Source organism: Dermacentor albipictus, chromosome 2 (assembly GCF_038994185.2).
Source record: "Dermacentor albipictus isolate Rhodes 1998 colony chromosome 2, USDA_Dalb.pri_finalv2, whole genome shotgun sequence".
Classification (NCBI taxonomy): domain Eukaryota; kingdom Metazoa; phylum Arthropoda; class Arachnida; order Ixodida; family Ixodidae; genus Dermacentor; species Dermacentor albipictus.
Window position 1 is genome coordinate 41755298 of NC_091822.1, and position 21481 is coordinate 41776778.

General features: G+C 47.9%; 1 protein-coding gene across 8 annotated transcripts in view; it reads left to right on the forward strand.

Moving 5' to 3' along the window:
• LOC135900699 (uncharacterized) overlaps positions 1-21481 on the forward strand; it is a 50900-nt gene that overhangs the window by 15862 nt on the left and 13557 nt on the right. For all 8 annotated transcript variants that reach the window (XR_010563925.2, XR_010563924.1, XR_010563926.1 and 5 more), the window contains exon 4: positions 18778-18887. Coding sequence is in view for 5 of the 8 variants with exons in the window: in XM_065430243.2 (XP_065286315.1) it covers positions 18778-18887 (110 nt within the window). In the remaining 3 variants the exon portion in view is untranslated. The remainder of the gene's footprint in view (positions 1-18777; positions 18888-21481) is intronic.

Here is a 21481-nt window from a genome sequence, read left to right on the forward strand (position 1 = left end):
TTCCGCTAGTTTGGTCCTGTGGTTCATCATTCAGCTTTCGTGCACAGTCTTATGAATATAGAGGTGTCAAGTTGCCCCTTTAAATTTTCAATGCAAAGAAGGTGCGTGTGGCCCTAGAGAGATCAGGTCCCGTTCACAAGAGCATTCAAGTTGCTATTGCGTGAAGGAAAAAAAAAACGGCGACCGGGTAGCAAACACTCAACACATGCGCATTCTCGCAACTGTTTCATCCGGAAGTAGCTACCCAATAAATAGTTGACCATAGTTGGCGTGCCATCATACCTTAGGCGGAACTAACGGGCTAACAAAAATTTGCTATATATAACAAAACATATTTTCCATGTAGGTACATTTAGCGTGCCGTGCTGCAGGGGCACGAGAAATATTGATATGTGAAGGATATTGGCAGTTGACTTAGGCATTATCTTTTAGTTCTCTAATATAAAGCGATTCCACTATCTCGCAGTTCAGTTGTTCTCTTTTCCATGTTAGGGTCCATGCTACCAAAAATTGTGGGATGCATCCGTACTCGACAAGTGTTCAGCAAGGTGGGACAGCGCTGCGTACTTCAAGGACTGGTGACGTTATCGGAGGCGTGTGTTGACACTCCTTCCACTTACCACAGAAAAAGACTTCAGCGCGACAGAAGTATCCCTTAAACTAGATACGTACTACGAGGAACGTACCAAGAAGTGCGCTTGACTTGGAATACACCTGGACGTGCGAAAGAGGCCGTTTCGCTCATTTTTGGCCACCTGGGCGAAGAACTTTGAAATAATTCTTGAGGCCGAGAATACAGTTGTATTCGGCACCGCAAGGTAGCATTGCTTAGTCTGTGCAATAATAGGCGCACATGCTGAATGACAGTGGTATTTTTCTTGTGTCTTTTGATGATTGGCCCACCTTATTACCCTCGACGGTTTCTATTAGTCTGTTAAGTGTACTCAAAATAACGTGACTATAGGGGACGTTCTCTGAGCAGAGCTCATCGAGCTGGGGAAAAAGAATCTATCCACATGTGCATCGATTATCACACGGTCTAACGACTGTGCAAACTGTGTTCTCGGCCCCCCCAAAAACATTCGAAAGGCTGCACTAAGGTGGAAAAAAGCAGCGAAACTGCCTCTTCCACCCGTCAAGGCGTATGCCAAGTGAAGCAAACTTGTTCCTACGTGTCTTCTAATGTAGGAACCTCTGTCCGGCCGTTATCGTTGCCATTTGTGGTATTGTTTACTCGATACCCTTGTCGTGCAGAAAATCTTACGTAGAGTAAACTGGAAGTCGTATTAACACATGCCATTGAGAACATGAACTGTCCCTGGAAAGCGCAGCTCTGTCGCACCTGGCTGTACATTATCGAGGATGCGAATGCATCGCAACATTTTCCAGCACACGGGCCTCCCCCCCCCACAATGGTAAGGGAACAAATGAACCGTGGAATAGCGGAAGCGTTTGAGAAAACTCAAAAGAAAATGAATAAGCCAAACATCAGTAGCACTCACAGATCAGTGTTTGTATCTGCGTATCACGATACATCAAATGGCGACGTAAGGAAAATATCTTGCTACACAGATAAATTTTAGTGCGTCCGGTATTCCGGCAAGCGCGGGCGGTTCGCCGGTTGAGCGGGAACGTAAACGTGAGCGGCCGGGTTGGTGGCGCCAACTGGTGGTGCAAGGCTCGACCACATGAAGACATAGCCAATTACTATATTCTGCTTAGCTGCTGGTGTAAATTATTGACCAGCGGCGCAATCTTGTTCACAACTACGCCACTGCCGAAAATTTACACCAGCAGCGAAGCAGGATATGGTGGTTTACCGCAATTTTAATTCTGCGTCTGTCTGGTTGAACTCCACGCCACCAGGCGGCTGCACTGCTCCGGCCGCTTAGTGTCCCTGTAGATGCTCCCGCAGGGAGCAGATTTCCGCATAGGTCCACCAGTACGTTTCGGCTATGCAGTGAAGCCACTCCTTGCGCGCCTAGGACGCAAATTCCGCGCGGTGTTGCATTTGCTTTTTTGCCTGCTGGTGGCGAGCTACATGCGCGAAGTATTCGCAAGCGCTGAGCAAGGTGGCACTCTTTAATGTAGGCTACGCTCGAACCACTGACGTAGCCGGAATGGGGCAGGGTTCCAATCCCCGAAATATTGTTTGTGTACACGCATATACAGACACCCGCACGAACGCACATATAAGGGGTAGGACCCCCCTTGTTCTCCCAAAATAATATCCTAACTATGCCCGTGGCTCGAACAGCGCAAAAGTTTGCGTGTAAACGCACTGTACGTTGCAACAAAAGTGGTGCAAGGTTTTCCAGCATGCCTGTGAAGTTTTTTCACAGAGGCTGCAAGGCAAGAAATGTTTTAAAGGGAGTTTTAAAGAAAACGTCACACACGCAAGGGGGACAATTACGTGAGCACATTTCGGCGGCCAATCCGAGCCGTTACGTTGCCGATACGTTGCCAAAGAACGATCGTGCCTGCAGTTATGTCAGGGGCTGCTAACAGAGCGCCATGTATCACGAACCGTAATTCACAGCAGCTACGCGTTTACGGTATATGCGCTGCCGACACGTAGATTTAAATGCATTTCAAATGTTCACATGCGCACATTTTATGCAAAGGTTATTTTTACGATTCATTTATACCGCAGACTTACCAGCTGCTTCGTAGAAGCAAGTGTTCAAGTGGATAAAGATGAAAGATGGACGGGCCTCTAGATCAAATTTATTTCGTGCAAAGGAATGGATGACCAATGGCTGCATGCATGCAGAACGGCAAGAGTGCTCGCTCATAAAGCCTTGGGGGCAGAATTCAAGGAAACTGGAAAGGAAAGATGATATTAAGAGTAAAAACAGGTTATTTTTATGGGGCTAATCACGTCAAGATGGCAAACTTGCAAAGTAATTAGTCACACATTGCAGACTGTAGTATGACACATTTTTCTTTATTTTTTCCTTCTACTCGGGTCAATTTGCTAATGCACAGGGCTTATTAAACATGCAGGCGTATTTTCACATTCTTCATTTCTACAAGCAAGCAAGATCGAACAAGCAAGATATTGCGGGCGGTAAATGCTGAAGCTACCGCAGCTGCCTCGTAAGCGAGAACACGCTAGGTTTTCTCTTACTAAAAAACAATGAGCACTAGCGCATCGATCAACGTTACATGAAAATTAGAACGCCGACAAAAAGAAAAGACAGAAGGGAAAAACAAGGTTGAAGCCGGCAAATTGTATCTGCTAGTACTTACTTTGTTTGGACACACTGTTCGAGACCCACATAGTCAAAACAATCGTACGAGCAAGACAGCGAATAAGGGTAGTTGGGAAGGTAATATTCTCGGCGTATATGTGCGGCGCGACGCAGACGTGTCGTTCATTTTTTGTCCCGAGTCTGCGTCACGCTTCACATATACGCCAAAAATCATACAAGTGAACCTGCACGCATCTCAGCGTTAACAGGGGTGTTACTCGAGATAAATGTTGCTTTATTGTAAAGAAGGCAAAACTCACCTGTGCAAACAAGGCGAACGTATCTCGCATATACTCCTCCCTTTCGGAGCCGGCCGGTTGAGGCTGATACGCAGTCGTGGGCGCACGTCTGCCAGTCCGCACGGCACCGCATAAAAAGCTTTGCCACCTTCCGTGCGGTGTGTGCAGTTTGGTGCGCTGCAGCCCGTCATACTGGAATGCAACTGTCAATATGATGTGTTTCGTATCACTCCACCAAGAGCTTTGACTTAATATCGTCGAATAACGTGCCTACAGCCTGGAGCTGATGGTTGCAACGCACGCTCAATGGTCCGCTGATTGCGATGACGATGGAACTGACGGAAACGACGAGTCGGCATCATGCCCTTGAAGTTGGCTTTCCAGCGGCGTAGTTGAACATTCGACGTCATATTGCGCCAAGTGATAGCTCTCGGCAAATAGCGGGGCGAGTGGCGCCAGAAATGTGATGCGCAACTCTGCTCACTTCGGGAGCATATGCAGGAACACTAGGATAGGTGCGGGAGTTCGGAGTGCGCTGCCAGCATGATTGTTTCAGTCCGTTCGCACTCACCCGCGCAGCCTTACATTTCGGAGGCCGCACGGAGGCTTCGCGTCGGCGGCGGTAGCTGGCGCCGTGCGTTCTTAGGGAAGCGCGCAAGAGGAATGCCACTGCACTACACGCCTGATGCGTAACGCGGCTTTTAATTTGTGTTTACTTTGTTTTGAACACATTGTTTTAGACCCGCATAGTCAGAACACTCGTACAAGCAACACAACGAATTTGGCGTGTTGGTGAACCAACATTCTTCGCGTACGTGTGCGCTGCTCATATAGACCTTCTACTCGGGCGAGGAGGACAGGGCGCGCGGCGAGCCTTTGCTCCTCTCTGGCGTGTGCGATCCGGCGCAGCGTTGCTTGAAAGTATTGCTGTCGCGTGCTGCGGAACGATTTCGAGATGTTTTAGATCGTGCTTTGTGAAAGTTACGCCATGTCGGTTCATATAATGTCTTCAGGGAAGCCTTTAGGTGCATCGGTAACTACAGTAGGCGGAAATATGTCTTGGGGGCGCAAAAATGTGACACGCTTTATCAGCCCTGGTGTGTGTAGGTGTTGTGAACTATTTTGTTTATATCGGTTTTAATTCAAGAAAGAGAACCGGTGTCTCTGTATAACCGGTACGAAATGGTAAATCAGCTCACTGTCTGATCGCTTGGCGTAGGGAGTAAAACATAAAACATGAGAGCGCATTGTTAGATATGGAGCTGTATCCTGCGATTACTTCGTGTTCCCCAGACCACATCGAATCACAGCACAGCTAACTGAGGAATGCAGAAGCAGGAAAGCACATTCCAGAGGAGCGCCCGAGCAAACAAATTGAAGGCCACAAGACACGTACAAACAAGTTTGCGGCCCCCAGGTCGTGTGCCGCCGAGGAACTATTCAATGCTTGACTTTTCCAGAAAGCGAAGGGATAGCCAGGCACTGTTGCGAAGAAAAGGGGGTCTCGGACCAAGACGGCTGTAATGCGCCGTGACAGCCGGACGTGCCGGGAAGGCCCAAGCCTACCCCTCTTCGCCTTTGAAGAAGGCATTTGCCACCCCTGCGGAGCCGTACCACCGGGAGCAGGTGGGCCCTCGGACAATGGAGCATGAGCGCCCCCACTTCTCCTCCTTTGAAGAAGCGCATTACAAGTCTGCGAGGCAAGACCGCAGAGAGCCGCCGGGTGTGACAACGCAATACGGGCGCCAACCATCTGCTGAAAATGGCGTCATCTGAGCGGACTCTCCCATTGGTCGAACATGACGCGACTTCCAGTCCTCGAGGGGTTTAAAAGAGGCATTCCAGAGAGACTGGAGCATTCCCTGATTCCCTGATTGACCTCTCTCGAACGTCTTGCCGCGGGCCGCAGCGTCCGAGTTGCTGCCGGCCCGTAATGACTGTACGGCTGTTACTTGAATCTCACCTCCTTGTAAATAATGTAAAATAAACCCTCCCAAGTTTGGTTTTCATACCGAAGTCCGTCCCTCAACCCCTACATCTGGTTGGCAGCGGTGAGATCGCCTCCGAAAGCAACAGCGGGTGGCAGCGCTACTGATAAACCTTCGTCGAGAGAGATCCTAAGGAACCGGGAAGAGCGAAGAAGAGAGAGCCGTCGTCGAAAGAGGTCCGAAGAAACTGGGAGTAGCGAAGGAGGAGCGAGCCTTCGACCCAGGGAGTCCGGAGGAACCGGGAACAGCGGACGAATGAACCGGATGGCAGGGTGCTGCAACCGTGAGTGAGCGCGTGGTTTTTTCCTTATGAATCGCCAGACTCAAATGTTGTGTGTTCATTTTGATAGTTCTGGGAATCGGGAGTTTGATGCATTGTGTGTTTGCACAAATTAATTAAGGAAAACAGTTTTAACCACCTGTCGGGGCAGCTGCCATGGATCTTAGAAGGTTGATGAGTTTAGACTTGTTGCTGGTGTGCGACGATTTGGGCGTTGAGGCGGACGAACGGATGAAAACGCCAGCTATCATAAAGGCGATTAACGATAGTGGCAATGATCACAAAAGCATTGAGCTTGCTTGGGAGGTGATACAGGAGCCACGGGAGCGTGAGCGTCGTGTACGTGTGCGAGAGCGTCGTGAACTTAAGAGTGAGAGTAAGCGTGAAGAACGCAAGAATGAACGGAAGCATGAGCTTCAAGAACTTACTCTTAGGTGTGAGCGTCACGAACGTGAGTATCAGGAACGAAAGCGTGAGCAAAAGTATGAGAGAGAGAAGGCAGCACTGATCAAAGAGATACAGTATTGTGATCAGTTATTGGCACAGAGACAACGGCTGTCTGAGAATTCTGTAGGTAATACAGAGCGAAAGAATGAGGAAGTGTCTAGCGGATTTTCCCCAAAAGCCGACGAGAAGAGTAGTGCCTGTGAGATTGGCTGCCGATTCATAAGTGAAGGGAAAAGGCTAGCTGCTAACGATGCCTTAGTGGCAACAGAGGCCGTTAAAGGCCGCAAGGAGAGCGACGAGGTGCTGTGCCAACAGATGACTGTAGAGACAGCTAGACCAGCTGCGAACAAATTGGCACAGTTACCGAGCGTGTGCGTCGCTGGTAATGTTAGCGAGGTTGCTAGCGAAGAAAAGGGTACTGCTGACCCGACAGACGCGAGCACCCATGTAGAGCCAAATGTGCGTGCAAAAGTGAAGTGCGAACTCGACGATGCAGTTGAGAATAGTTCTCGGGGTGGCGAGCTCCGTAGCTCACGAGAGAACAACTGCATTGTTCAGGGATCGGTGCGGCTCTCCGCCAGTCTAGATAGCCTAGATAGGGATGGTTCAGTTATTAATCATTCGGACTGTGCGCGTGAGACAGCGATCGATACCGACGGACTGTGTGTCGATACACAGCGTGAGCTGGGCAATGTAGCAGAGGGCAGTTCGCAAGAGTGCGAGTTGTCTAACTCGAGTAAACCCTGCTGCATTGCGCCAGAGTCGGTTGAGCTGTCCGCCAGTCGAGGCAGAGAGAATGTTGATTTAAAGGAAAATCAATCAGACTGTGCGGGTAAGAGACCGATCCGGGCCGACGAAATGTGTACCGGCCAGCACGAGGCACGAGAAGGCGACATGAAAGCGAGTGCAAAGAGAAAGCGCCGTAAAAAGAAGCGCGGTAAAGACCGAAAGTCGGTAACTAATGTAGCGCCACCAAAGATGGCGAGGAACCCAAATGGGCAGGGCGCGAGGAAAAAGGCGCGGTCGTCATTGACGATGTTGACGCATCGAAAACGTGCGAGCCACCGGTCAAAAGGAGACCGAGAAGCATGTTCTGCACGGACGCGTACAAAGGGCACGGGGCTGTTAAACTCCTCGTCGTTCCGTAGTTCTTTTTATAGCTGAGCATGCAGTACGAAGAAGCGCAAGGTGGCAAGACGAGACCAGGTGGGGAGTAGCGACGCGGTCAATCGAGTTTGTGAAGAAAGCGGGGTGCCAGGACGCAAATTGCCAGGAGACCGTAACGTCTTGGGGGAGCTGATAGTGAATCAGCCCTTTTGTTGTTCCTCGGCAGCCAGAGTAGCTTTGAAACCGCGACCACCTCGGGTACGACTCAAAGTATGTGTCAGTCGAAAACGTTTGAAAAGGGAGGCCGAGAGCGCTTCCGTAGAAATGGAGTGATTTGTTGTGAGCATCGGAAAGTTTTCGCGAATTGAGACTAGGATTTCTTTCAATGTGTAAGGTTTGAGCTTTGTTTGTGTTTTCGTTTGAGAAGCTCCGATATTTGAAAGATGAGGTTTGTGTAAACCTGTAGTCTCGCGAAATGTTCAATAATAAGTATATAGGCTTTCTTTTTTGTGTATGTGTGAGTAACCTAAAGGTCAAGGTTATCGTTGAGAGGCCTATCGTAACGCGCGTGTGTGTTATTTAACCTTCTTTCTTTTTAAGTGTTTTGAATTTTCTAAGGTTAAGCGCGTAGATTTTCAGTGAGTGCATGATTGGCACGGAGAAGCGTTCTTACTTTCATTAGCGCATGTTTTGTGTGGACGGAAGGAAGCAGATTTATGACTTGGTTGCTCGTGTGTTGAGGGCAGCCGTATTCTGACTTCTTTAGTGAGCGTGCGTGGAAAGAGTTAGTAGAAGACGCATCATTTTAAGAGTTCTGTGGAGTGTGTAAGTCCCGCAAGTTTAATTGTTCGTTTAAGTCACGTGTCCTGTAGGACTTTCAGGGAAGAAACGTGAGTAAGCGTAAATGAAAAGTTTGCCTACAGCGCAAGTACGCGTTTTGTTTAGTGACCACAACGCTAGTGCGCTTGTGATTACGTACTTGTGAGGTTGACCAGATTGTTCAGTGGCACCAATACGTGCGATAAGTACGCCACTGCGATAGATTGGCAACATGCTGTTCGTGTAGTTAGGCCACTTAAGTTATGTTCGGCTGTTTTCATTTGTTGTTTGCTACGTCAACGACACTCCATTTTGCAACAACCATAGTACTCTGGTCTTGTCGGCATTTGAGGTGAAATGGATAGCTGTTTGGAAGGGTGGTTGGAACTGTTTTGTCGAAATTGGGGAAATAAAAGATCAGGGTTGATTTTGACTCAGTAATAGCCTGGCGAGTCAGGGGTGAAGAGCCTGCGCTTACACGGGGTGCAGCGCTGTGTTATTTTGTTTGTTTGACTTATGCTCTCCACGGCCTAGGATCCCGAAGTTCGTCAAACGAGGCTCGACCCCAGTACCCTGCAGCTTCTATCAGCGTTCCTCATGGCCAGCGAATTGAGTTCACCGGCCATTCAGAACAACCGGGGCGAGGACGAGCTGTTAGATATGGAGCTGTTTCCTGCGATTACTTCGAGTTCCCCAGACCACATCGAATCACAGCACAGCTAATTGAGGAATGCACAAGCAGGAAAGCACATTCCAGAGGAGCGCCCGAGCAAACAAGTTGAAGGCCACAAGACACGTGCAAACAAGTTTGCGGCCCCCAGGTCGTGTGCCGCCGAGGAACTATTCAATGCTTGACTTTTCCAGAAAGCGAAGGGATAGCCAGGCACTGTTGCGAAGAAAAGGGGGTCTCGGACCAAGACGGCTGTAATGCGCCGTGACAGCCGGACGTGCCGGGAAGGCCCAAGCCTACCCCTCTTCGCCTTTGAAGAAGGCATTAGCCACCACTGCGGAGCCGTACCACCGGGAGCAGGTGGGCCCTCGGACAATGGAGCATGAGCGCGCCCACTTCTCCTCCTTTGAAGAAGCGCATTACAAGTCTGCGAGGCAAGACCGCAGAGAGCCGCCGGGTGTGACAACGCGATACGGGCGCCATCCATTGGCTGAAAATGGCGTCATCTGAGCGGACTCTCCCATTGGTCGAACATGACGCGACTTCCAGTCCTCGAGGGGTTTAAAAGAGGCTTTCCAGAGAGACTGGAGCATTCCCTGATTCCCTGATTGACCTCTCTCGATCTTCTTGCCGCGGGCCGCAGCGTCCGAGTTGCTGCCGGCCCGTAATGACTGTACGACTGTTACTTGAATCTCACCTCCTTGTAAATAATGTAAAATAAACCCTCCCTAGTTTGGTTTTCATCCCGAAGTCCGTCCTTCAACCCCTACAGCATGCTCGTGTACGGCCAACTTAAAGCAACCACGAAACATCTAAGCGGCAGGCCCTATCAAATATTTGTGATGCACCGACATCATTCTCACGCATTTCAAGTCCAGTATGCTTGAAATCACTATATGTTATCGCTAGCCTTTCTATATGTGGCCGATGGCGCTGCTCAATACAGCGATCACTGCGTTTGGCGAACCAGCACGATACATATATAAGTTGCATGCTTCGGTATTGCCTTTTTGACCTTATACAGCCATAATATACGAGAGGGATCGCATAAAAAGAATGCGATGGCTATTTCTGAGGACAAAGTTTCTGCAATACGTGTGAGTGCGTCGTAGAGAAGGGAACGAACACAACCGAAAAATATTTCGCGTATCATCCTTTTTCTCGAAAAAGGAAGAGAAAATAGGCTAACGCCGCAATGGGACCTCGCATAGTCACACCGCACGACCTTTAGAGATATATAACCGCTGATGTCGTATGCTTGGACCATGCGCTATATAAAACAAAGATATCTGTAATCCAGCACTTACCACTGCTTGGGACGCTCGCGCAGTTCGTAAACGGTCGCTTTGCTGGACAAGCCTAATTCAGACTATAAGCTATACTGATATTACTAGCCATAACTATTTTATGCATGGGCGGAAACCTCATCCATCGAACGAAGTGGTCACACAATGCAACCTGCAGCGAACAGTTTGAACGCCTGTCGAAATATAACAGAACAGCTCCTATCGTAGCAGAATGGTATCCACGCTGTTACGATTGTCGCGTATGTTGCATTTCTGCTGAACCTCAGCTTAGAACTGGAGGATAGTACCGGAATAAGGTCACATTAGTGAATGGAACGTTCAGAAATATACAATTGATCTCCGAGGCTGATTGTAGGCTCAAATACATGTGCGCACACGTCGCGCTGCGTGCTCCGTCCGCCTAAAAGTCCGGCCATGCCGACTTAAACCACTTCAGTATGTCTCACACAACCGTTTTGCGCGTAGAAGACGTACGTAATGCTAAATAAACCACGCGAGTGCGAAAACAAACACAAGGAACTATCGCCAAACGCATACCTGCCATGCAAAACGGAGCGCTCGCCCAAGCCAGCATGCCGACTACTCATAGAGGGCATCACTGCCTAGCAATATGCTGGCAAGAAAAGTGCATTCAAGCAAAAAAAAAAGAGCATGAAGGAGAACCAAGTGGAAAAGGAACTGGTGCTGACAAATTTAAACTGGAAGAAAGCGGAAGAGAAAATTCCTAAGCGCACAGCCACAGGGCTAGACGAGGTTCCCGTTAGGCTGATGAATGAGATAGGACCAAAAAGTAAGGAAGCTCTAGAGAAAGCAGTAGAAAGAAACGTTAAAAGTTAGACGAATACCAGACAGTTGACGACAAAGTAGAATGAATTTTATTTATAAAGGTAAGGTGGAGAAAGACAGAATTCACTTGTATAGACCGTTGACCATTACATCGGTAATATGCAGGCTAGCAATGCAGGTAATCATATTAAAGCGTCAAGCATGGGCAGAGAATAATGGAATTTTGGGAGAGCTTCAGAATAGCTTCAGAATAGGTAGGCGTTTGGATGATAACTTGTTTGTTCTTACTCAGTGTATTGAAATATCAAAAGCAGAAAGCAGACCATTGTATGTGGCCTTTTTGGACAAGACAGGAGCCTACGACAACGTAGACCGCAACATTTTGTGGGATATTCTGGAAGGGGAAGGCTTAGGTAACGATTGCCTACAGCTTTTGAGAGAGATTTACCTAGAGAATATCGCTTGCGTTGAATGGAAAGGGATGAGGAGCGAGGAGAAAGTTCATATCGACAAGAGACTGAGGCAGGGGTGCCCTTTATCTCCGCTGCTGTTTATGATGTACATGGTGAGGATGGACTGAGCGCTATGGGGAACCAGCGCTGGATAGGCGGCGCGTCGAAAAGAGTGCGTTGCACGCCGCCCTGGCGACGAAACGCGGCATATCCCAGCCGCTCGACCAGACGACACACGTGCGCGGCCGTATTATAGTTCTTATGTTTCCGTTTTCGCGCCGCTTCAAGTGGACAGTTTTCGTAAAAAAGCTAGCGCCATCAAGTGAAGAAATGACGAAAGAAGCTTTTTAAGCTTAATATATTTTTCACAGTGTGTCACGGCGAGCACGTGTGTTTCTTTAATGGTTGCGCGTGGCAGCGTGCCTCGCAAATCTAGCAGCTATGGCTCCGGTCGTGCTGCGCTACGGTTTCGGAAGTATTATTGGTTGGCCTGAAGACTTTCCATATTTCTCTAGCTAGACATAAAAAATTCTGATGTTACTTCGCCACAGCAGTCAATGGAGAAGAAAGCTTTATCGCATCAGCTGACTCGCGCAAGCAAGGGTTTGAGTGCTCCGCTGCTGGATCCGTAGCAACGCTGGCTACATTTAGCACTAATTACATAAATTTGCCGGATGCATCTCAGCGCCGAGTCCTCATCCGCATGCGCATTTTAAAGAACACATAGGCGGCTTAGTCGCGCGTGCGCCGGCAGTATGCGCACACAACTCGTATTACAAGGTAGCTTCCCTCCCACATAATTCTTGGCAATGAATGGATAATATTTACTTTTCGTATCGTTCACTTCGTGCGGTGGCATTGGAAGGGGCTTGGCGGTGGTATTGCGAAGGAAATATGGTTGGTACATATGCCGGATGGTGCATGCTATTGCTCATTTTGTTTCCGACGAAATACCGACTGCACATTCTGCTGTTTGGTACTGGCTGCCACGGCTGACCATCTTCACTATTGAATAAACCAAGCACACACGCGAAATTCGATTTAGAAACCAGCCCGACACCGCTTGACAGGGCTGCAAGACAGGAACTTACTCCGCTCGCCTGACTGCTAGTATCCAACGCCGCGTCCGTTCTTGTTCGTAGGGTTTAGATGGAAAGACGCAGAAGGATACATCCTCCCTCATCCCGACGTAGTTGTGGCACTTTTATACGCAACAGTACCGTCGGCGTCCTTTTGTTTTCCTTCGACTTTCAGCGCACGCAACGCCACTACCAGTAGCAATTTTCGTCCGCGGGAGCGGCTGAGTTGTGAACGTTCTGACCACCAGGGCGGCGCTGTAGGTGTCGTGAAAACTCCAGCGCTGGTTCCTCATAGAAGGAGGTAATATCGGGTTTAATCTCTCATACAAACAGGCGGGTACAGAAGTAGAGCAGCAACTCCCAGGTTTATTTTATGCGTATGACATTGTGTTGCTATGTAGCAAGCAAAATGATTTGCAACGTCTGGCTAATATCTGTGGGAGGAAGGCAACAATTTAGGTTTCAAATTTAGCGTTAGAAAATCAGGTGTTATGGTATTCAATGATAACAGTGAACAGACAGTGGAGATACAGGGCCAAGATATACCTCGGGTAACAGAATATAAATACCTTGGTATATGGATAAACGAAGGCAACAGATATATGGAAACACAGGGTAAAACCACAACAGTAAAGGAGAAGAGAAATGCAGCCATAATGAAGCACAGAGCGCTATAGGGATACAATAGGTACGAGGTCTTCCGAGGTATGTGGACAGGTGTAATGGTTCCAGGACTTACTTTTGGAAATGCGGTTGTTTGCTATAAATCAGGGGTACAATCGATCAGGACTCGACGGGAACCAAAGGTCAGTGGGTCGCCTCGAATTGGGCGCTCACGGGAAGACTACAAATGAAGCTGTGCAGGGTGATATGGGCTGGACTAGTTTTGAAGTGAGGGAAGCTCGCAGTAAAATTGATCATGAAGAACGACTGAGGAATATGGAAGAAAGTAAATGGGCTGGGAGAGTGTTCAGGTATCTGTACAGGAAAAACATTGATTCACAGTGGAGAAAAAGAACTAGGAAGCTTACCAGCAAGTATGCGGCCTGTAGGGTGGGCAACAGAACAACAAAAAGGTCAAGCGGAAAGTCAGAGAGGCTGAAATAATCTCATGGGTGGCGGCAATGGAAAACAAACGTGCCATGAGTTACCGCTTAAGAGGAAAAACGAAATCAGGAAAGAAACCATTTATGATAACTCAAAGGGAAGCTCATTACTTTTCGAAGCGAGATCGAGATGCCTTAGAACACGCACCTATAAAGCGAGATATAAGACGGAAGAAGAAGCATGTGCTTGCTGCGGTAAAGCTAGGGAGACTGTGGAGCATGTTTTATTATAATGTGAAGAGGTCTACCCAGCGGTCGATTTAGGCGCCACTGGCCTCCTTGAAACAGTTGGGCTCAGCGAGGGCAGTGGAAAAGTAAAGATGTCCACAATAGGCATTAGTAAGAGGTGATTAGAAGATTGGTGGAAGAACAGTAGGGAAATGACAAACGGAGACGTGAAAAAGCACAGTTCGCAATAGGGGATTAGAAAATGTGGGCGTGCTAGTTCATACAGTTTTTTTTCATGGTTTAACCTACGCAGAACTTTAGGCAGTATAACACCAAGAGCTTGGTGGCGCAACCCACCACCTCGTTCCAAAGGCGACGCTCATAACATCCATCCAACACCATCCATGGTGGCGCCCATGAAAAAAACGGTGTATACACCAAAAATTGCACAACTGAACAACCTCTCATGCAGGCCGTATGCATTTAAGCGTGTACAGGAGTGTTACTCGAGATAATTAGGAAGTGTTTTAGTGTAAACAAGCCGAACTCACCTCTGTAAACAAGGCGAACGCACCTCGCATATTCTGTCTCTTTCGGAGCCGGCCGGTCTCGTCCGTCCGCACGGCACCGCGTAAAAGGCTTTGCCACATCCCGTGCGACTTGCGCAGTTTGGTGCGCTGTACCCCGTCATACAAGTGCCGAAATTATGTTTCGTACCACTTCACGAAAGTCATTAACCTAATATCGTCGAATACCGTACCTGCAACCTGGAGCCGATACGTGCAACGCACGCTCGACGGTCCGCTGATTGCAATTTCGATGGCACTGACGAAAACGAGTCGGCGCCGCGGTCGTAAAGTTGGCGGCGCAGCGGCGAAGTTGAAGATTTGACGTCATTTTGCACAACGTGATAGCGCTCGGCGAATAGAGGTGCAAGCGGTGCCGGAAAAGTTATGCGCAACTCTGCTCCCTGCAGGAGCATATACAGGAACACTAGGTGAGTTAGTTCTTTAGCGGCCTCGTGTGCCGCCTCGTTGAGATCAGGGAGCGGCCCCTCCAATGGTCCCATGCGTACCGGGAACCAATTGATGTAGTGTGGGGTGAGCTGTTGACTACCAATTAAGCATTCTCTTACGAAGGACAGAATTGCCCTCTTGGAGCCGCAGTACGCCAAGCTTTTACCGTCTTCTAGGAGGGCAAGGCTGATGGCCGCCTGCTGACGTGATGGCGTGATGAAATTAGAAAATGTACGGACAGCAGATACACAGAGAAGTACACGTGCAACACACTCGGTATGTGTCATTCGTCCCTATGCGTGTATTTGGCGACCCTTTCTTCAAGCCAACTGGAGTCGGTGTGTTTGCGCCATTAAGTGCGTGCTGCTCTACATGGGTCCGTTGACCCTACCTAGTTTTCTGCAGTACCTGCGCCATTATTTTGGTGGGAGCTTACATTAATGGAAGCTATTAGTCGTTTTAAAAAACCGGTGCTTCGCTTTGATATAAACAATCACGCCTATACATTACAACCTATTTAACCACGCTTGTTTTCATGAATGATTGCATTGACCCTGCATCATTATCTTTCTATTAGTGCAGGAAAACTGTTCGTCCTGCATGTTTTCTTATGTGGATTTCGCTAATTCATGTCGTGTTTTATATAACCACCATATAAAAGCAGCACAAACGTCGACGACCACCTCGATTAACACTTATTTCCAGATACGAATGGTATCGGCCACTACATTTTCTGTATTTGCTAATGCACAGCGCTTATTAAACATACAGGCATATTTTCACATTCGTCATTTCCACAAAGGCCCATCGAACACGCAAGATATTGCGGGCGGTAAATGCTGAAGCTATCGCAGTTGTCTCGTAAGCCGGAGCGCGCTAGGTTTTCCCTTACTAGAAAACAATGACCACTAGCGCATCACTCAACGTTAAATGAAAAATTAGAACGCCGACAAAAAAAAAAAGACAGGAGGGAGTAACAAGGGTGAAGCGGGCAAATTGTATCTGCTAGTACTTACTTTGTTTCGGACACACTGTTCGAGACGCCCATAATCAGAACAATCGTACAGTCAAGACAGCCAATTAGGCTAGTTGGTAAGTTAACATTCTTGGCGTATATGTGCAGCGTGACGCAGACGTGTCGTTCATTTTTTTGCCTCGAGTATGCGTCGCGCTTCACATATACACCAAAAATCGAACAAATGAACAATCTCTCAAGCCACCCGTACGCATCTCAGCGTTAAGAGGGGTGTTACTCGAGATAAATGTTGCTTTATTGTAAAGAAGGCAGAACTCACCTCTGGAAACGAGGCGAACGTATCTCGCATATACTCCTCCCTTTCGGAGCCGGCCGTTTGAGGCTGATACACTGTCGTCGGCGCACGTCTGCCAGTCCGCGTGGCACCGCCCGTGCGGTGTATGCAGTTTGGTGCGTTGCACTTCGTCATACTGGAATGCAAGTGTCAATAGGATGTGTTTCGTATCACTTCACCAAGGTCCTTGACATAACATTTGTCGAATAACCTGCCCACAGCCCGGAGCTGATGGATGTAATGCCCGCTCAACAGTACGCTGATTGCAATGACGATGGGACTGACGGAAACGCCGAGCCGGCATCGCGCCCGTGATGTTGGCTACGCAGCGGCGCAGTTGAACATTCGACGTCATCTTGCGCCACGTGGTGGCTCTCCGCGAAAGGCGGTGCGAGCGGCGCCGGAACAGTTACTCGCAACTCTGCTCTCTGCAGGAGCATATATATACAGGAACGCTACGGCCACCCACGTTGACGGCCCGGCAAATCCGGCAATCCGCCCAAACCATCCCCGCTTGCTGTAATAGCGGGCAGGCTAAAATAATTGTTTGCCCGCTCGTTCCATCTCATATAATTAAGTGACACGTGTAGTTCCGTCACTAATTTATTTGTAGAACCTCCCAGGATAAAGTAGTTGCGAGTCTGCGCATGTGCTATGTACTTCGATCCTTCCTTGTAGCCGTTTTCTCTTCGAGCAGTAACAACATGATTTCGTACCAACTCGCCCGGCTTTCAGTCATAATGCACTTGACCATATTTTACAGCTGTGCTACAGTGACTGTAGTGGCTGGTAGATTAGCGTTACTGGCGCACTGTTTCATTATAGAGCTTTCCACGAGATTTGTTTTCGAGTCACTATGACTGTAGGTCTCTGTTATATGCTGTGCAACTGTCTATATTGCTCTGAATATTATTTAATACCCTCCATACATACCTGCGATTAATTGTGTTTTTGCTAGTTGTTATATGACGCGATAAGAAATTCACTCTAAATACAATTGTATGCTTGATGGTTTCCATTTGAAAGGGATAAGATGCAACTAGAAATAATATACTTCTAGAAGAATGAAACGGAAAGGTCTAATTTTTGCAAATCGTAACGTCATGAAGTCAGCTTAAAAATATGGGAAGTACTTTCAGGTTGTAGTCACTTGAAGCCATGTATTGCAAATTATATATTGTTAGTGCTCTTTGCAGAGATAACTTTTATTACAAGTGAGGAGTCTTTTTTGTAGCCTGCCATTACGTTCTTATACTTATGTATTCTTGAATATGCCTTTCTTCGTGTAATGGCGTTATTTATTTTGACATATCTGTTGGTAGATGACCTGTGTGTTTGTGAGGGATGACGGGTTGCTGGCTATTATATACTAATACCGATAAAGCCTACTGAAAATCTATCAAAGGACTTTGTGCTAGATAAACCTTTCACGAGTTCTCTGAAATCTTCCAGGAATTTTTATACCAGGTTGTAGTTTACCAAAGCGCATTAAAATAACTTCCTGCTAATACAGGTCTGTTATGGTCTTTGAAGCCTCTTTAGGTCGTTTTAAATTTCCGATTGCTGCGTGTGTGTACGACTGTGGTCACTTTTACATTGTCGGTGGTATAATATTTTTATTATACGGTAAGTGCTGTGAATTTATCAATACAATGACACTTCATCAATATGTGTTTGGCCATGTACTTGTTACAGTGCAAAAGCTTCCTTTCACACGTTGTGTTGCAAGGGTTAGGGAAGAAACCGCCCAGCGGGGCAGAGAAATTTCAATACGTGACGCGTTGTGCACACATATGTAAACAGCCAGAGTGCTGGGTTGTTTCTCATATTTATTATGTGGCGCAGCCAGAATTATTTACTACGGCGGCTGCGCGATTACAAATCATTATCTCTATTTATTTACTTCTGGTTCCTACGCTGACGAGCCGTCAAATAGAATAATTATACTTCAAAAACACAACTGCTAGGTCCCACTACCCTCTAGTTCGAAGAGTGGCAACGACCCCGTATACTCTTCCTCGTTAGCTGCATTGCCACTTGTTGTATCCGCTTAAGTCACCGGTGAAAGACACCGTCTTGTGCAAGGACAGTGGCCTGACGGCCCGATCCGTCTGGTGCCATGGTGGTCGCTCGAGACAGGAACACGTCATCCAGGACGATTTTCGAAGGGCCAGGACTTTATTGTATAAGGCGTGCACACATATAGTGCATACAGCTGTAGGTGGTCTCAACGTCCCTGCGCTGTTTGTTTTGGGCTGTTTTGTGCGGTTGTTCTTCAGTTATGAACGATTGTTTTGTGCCTCAAACTCGTCCCCGTTCGTCGGTATAGTTGGCCGGAATTACTGACGACTGCAATGTCGCATGGACTCTTGAAGCTCTGGCTGCCACAGTGGAAGACAGAGGCCAGCTAGCTGGCTCGCTAAATGGTTTGTATACGACACGACAGACGCGCAGAGCTGTTCATCGCGATATCTTGCACTGTCAAAGTTCTGGTGATGTTCTTACTTCCCGTATGTATGCATTCGTGCTTTTATGGTGAGAGCATGAGGATACGCTTCGGGACCTGGATAAAAGTCCCACCATGGGGTTTAATTTCGTTCGTACGCCAGACGTACCCTCCTTCAGTATAAAGGAAACCCGTTGAGCGATCCTACAAGAAGTTTCGCACAAAATGCTCTGCTGAAATAATGAATTGCCATTACGTCGACGGCGTGCAACTTCCTGAGTAGCCGTTTCCTTTGTTACGCAGCTCGGTCAGCAACAGACGGGAACGCTTCATGGTGCTGGTGATGAGCATCTTGCTCCTGCTCATCAGTTGCACACTTTTCGCCGTCCTCTTTACGCTGCTCACAGACGACGGTGAGTGCCTCGTCTTCCTATCTTCTGTGGAACGTGATATCGCGCCTTGACGCTGAAGCTTTCCTAGAACGAGTTCCTTCTAAACTTGGTCATTTGCTTGTGGCTTCGCCATCCTGCAATCCGGAACTGCAGCAAGCTTAGCTGTGGGATAGAGTGCGTCATATCTCTCCTATTTCTAGAGTGGATCTATTGCCTGAGTGGTCGTTTATTTTTAGTGGCCGTGGCGTTTACATTGCACGCAATAAAATCGTCGGTCGAAGTGCCACAACCCTGCACTGATTGTGGCGCACAAGTTCTTAAGCACTTCATAAGAAAATGAAATCGGGAAGATTACGATTTTCATGGTCACTTGGAAAGCACTTAGGCAGTTTTATTTCTTTTAGGTACCCTAAAGGGCTTAGAGGGTATCATATAGGGGGGAGGGGGGGGGGGGTTCGAAGTGCGACAAAGAAATAGGTGACTGCACACGTGCACGCGTATATTCTGTGTGCTTTGGTTTAGTCCGAACACGCGCACATCTTTTTAAATATCACCAACCATATCGCGCAGTTTGGCCTGTTCACGTGAATTACCTGAAGATGTGCAGACTACTCGCACTAAATATCGCAACGTGCAGGCAGATCATTAAAATGTTCAATATTTTTTTTTAATGTTTATTTTGTTCAATAATATATGTTCAATGGCTTTGGCTTTAAGATGCATGTTGAAATCACAAAATTCAAGGTAGCTGAACTTCCAAAAGCCTTCCTAGGGTATTTACACATGATCTTACCTTTCGGGTCAATGCTTTCTTGAGCGAATCTGGGGATATGGGTTTTTAAGTTGTGCGTGCGTTATTTCTCCTTTCCACATATGACTTTAATGTATGCTCGACTCAAATTTTCCATGGCAATGTGTTGGCTAAAGCGAACGCTCAGGAGGGTAATTAGAGACAGGGTTTATTTATCTCTGCAGGGCGCTTTTTCACGCACTTTACTTCCTCATGTTACAGAAATCTGTCTGTAATGTTGAAACGGTACTAAGTGTCGCACGCGATTAAAAAAAAAAAACTCTGTAAGAAATGAAGAACAAAAGCAGCAGGCATACTGTGTTGTTTTTAGTTGTTCTTTAATGTTAATAGGTAAATATTTTCTTAATACTGTCCCCACGTTTCCTTAATTCAGTGAAACTTCAAATGGTGGAAAATTAGTTTCCCGGCCTTGAGGTGATGAAACCGCTCTAGCAAACCATCTGGCCTTCAACACATTCGAATTCCGGTTCACCAGACATCTGTCTGGGTTCCTGGTGCTGCAATGTTTGCTTCGCACAACACAAGCTGCACGCGTTCCAGCAGCCAGCTCTGGCGAAGCCTCCGTCACGGTGGCTTACAATTTATAGCGCTGCGCTGCTGAGCGCCATGCCGCACGTTCTGCCCGCAGCTGCGGCGGCCACGTTGAAGGCAAGGAGCCCCGTGGGCCGTGCTCTGGGTGTGCGATCCCTAAGTGGTCAAAAGTCATGCGGAGCCCTTCACCCCTACGGCGTCCCTCGTAACCCACTGCGAAGTTCCGGGAATGTCTAGATCCCGCGCTTCAATCCCACGGTATATCACACAGCATCCAAGCGTAAACGTGCCAGCTATCGCTTCGAAAGAGCTGCGTGTTTCTTTTTTTGAAAGAACAACTATCTAATAAGGGCTGAACAGGTAGATACATTGCCCAGCGACAGCAGTCACACAAACAAAAACAAAAAAACGAGAAAGGAGGCTTCGTCTTTAGAATGTATGCGGAATGTCTTGTAATCACAACATCTCAACGCTTGCATTGTTATACCTTTAATAAACACATATGAACAGTAAGGAACGAATATATTCAGGCCATATAGGGCCACACAGTTCTCCTTTCACTATTCACTCGCATGGACTTGGCGCTCTTTGCCCATATTTGGAGTGCTCGCGTGGCGCCTCGATTTACTCGATGACATGTGCTGGAGGCTTACGAAAATAAACCTGGAGGCTTACGAAAAGGGTTCTACTTAAATTGAGGACGACGCAACAGCTATGGAAAGCAGAATGATAGGTGTAACGTTAAGGGATAAGAAAAGGGCAGATTGGGTGAGGGAACAAACGCGAGTTGATGATATTATTACGATATGATTGAGCGATGCTCAAGAGACGAGCCAGCGCGCGAGAACGACGAAGTTGGTCGGTGCCCTTGGCACGAGCGAGTGTCAGCCTGGCTGCCTGGCTCCAGTGTAAATAGCGTGTAAATAGCATCTCTCGTCTATGTCTTTCCACACGTAACATTTCTTGTGGAGGTCAGCGATCCCCGTCCTCAGCACGGAACTCCGAAGTGGTCGGCACACCGAGCCTGTCACCACGCCTCCCGGTGACGAGCCCGCCTCCGCTACGGCTTCGGCTTGTCCGACTGCTCCAATCGTCACGGTTGCCCCACATCGCGACCCAGGTGTGTTCTCTAGCCTGGAGGGACAGGATGTCGGCGACTGGATCAAGCTCTATGAACATGCCAGCGCTAATAACTGGTGGGACCCAACGATTATGCTCGCCAATGTCATCTTTTATCTCGGCGGCACCCCATGCGTGTGGCACCAAAAGCATG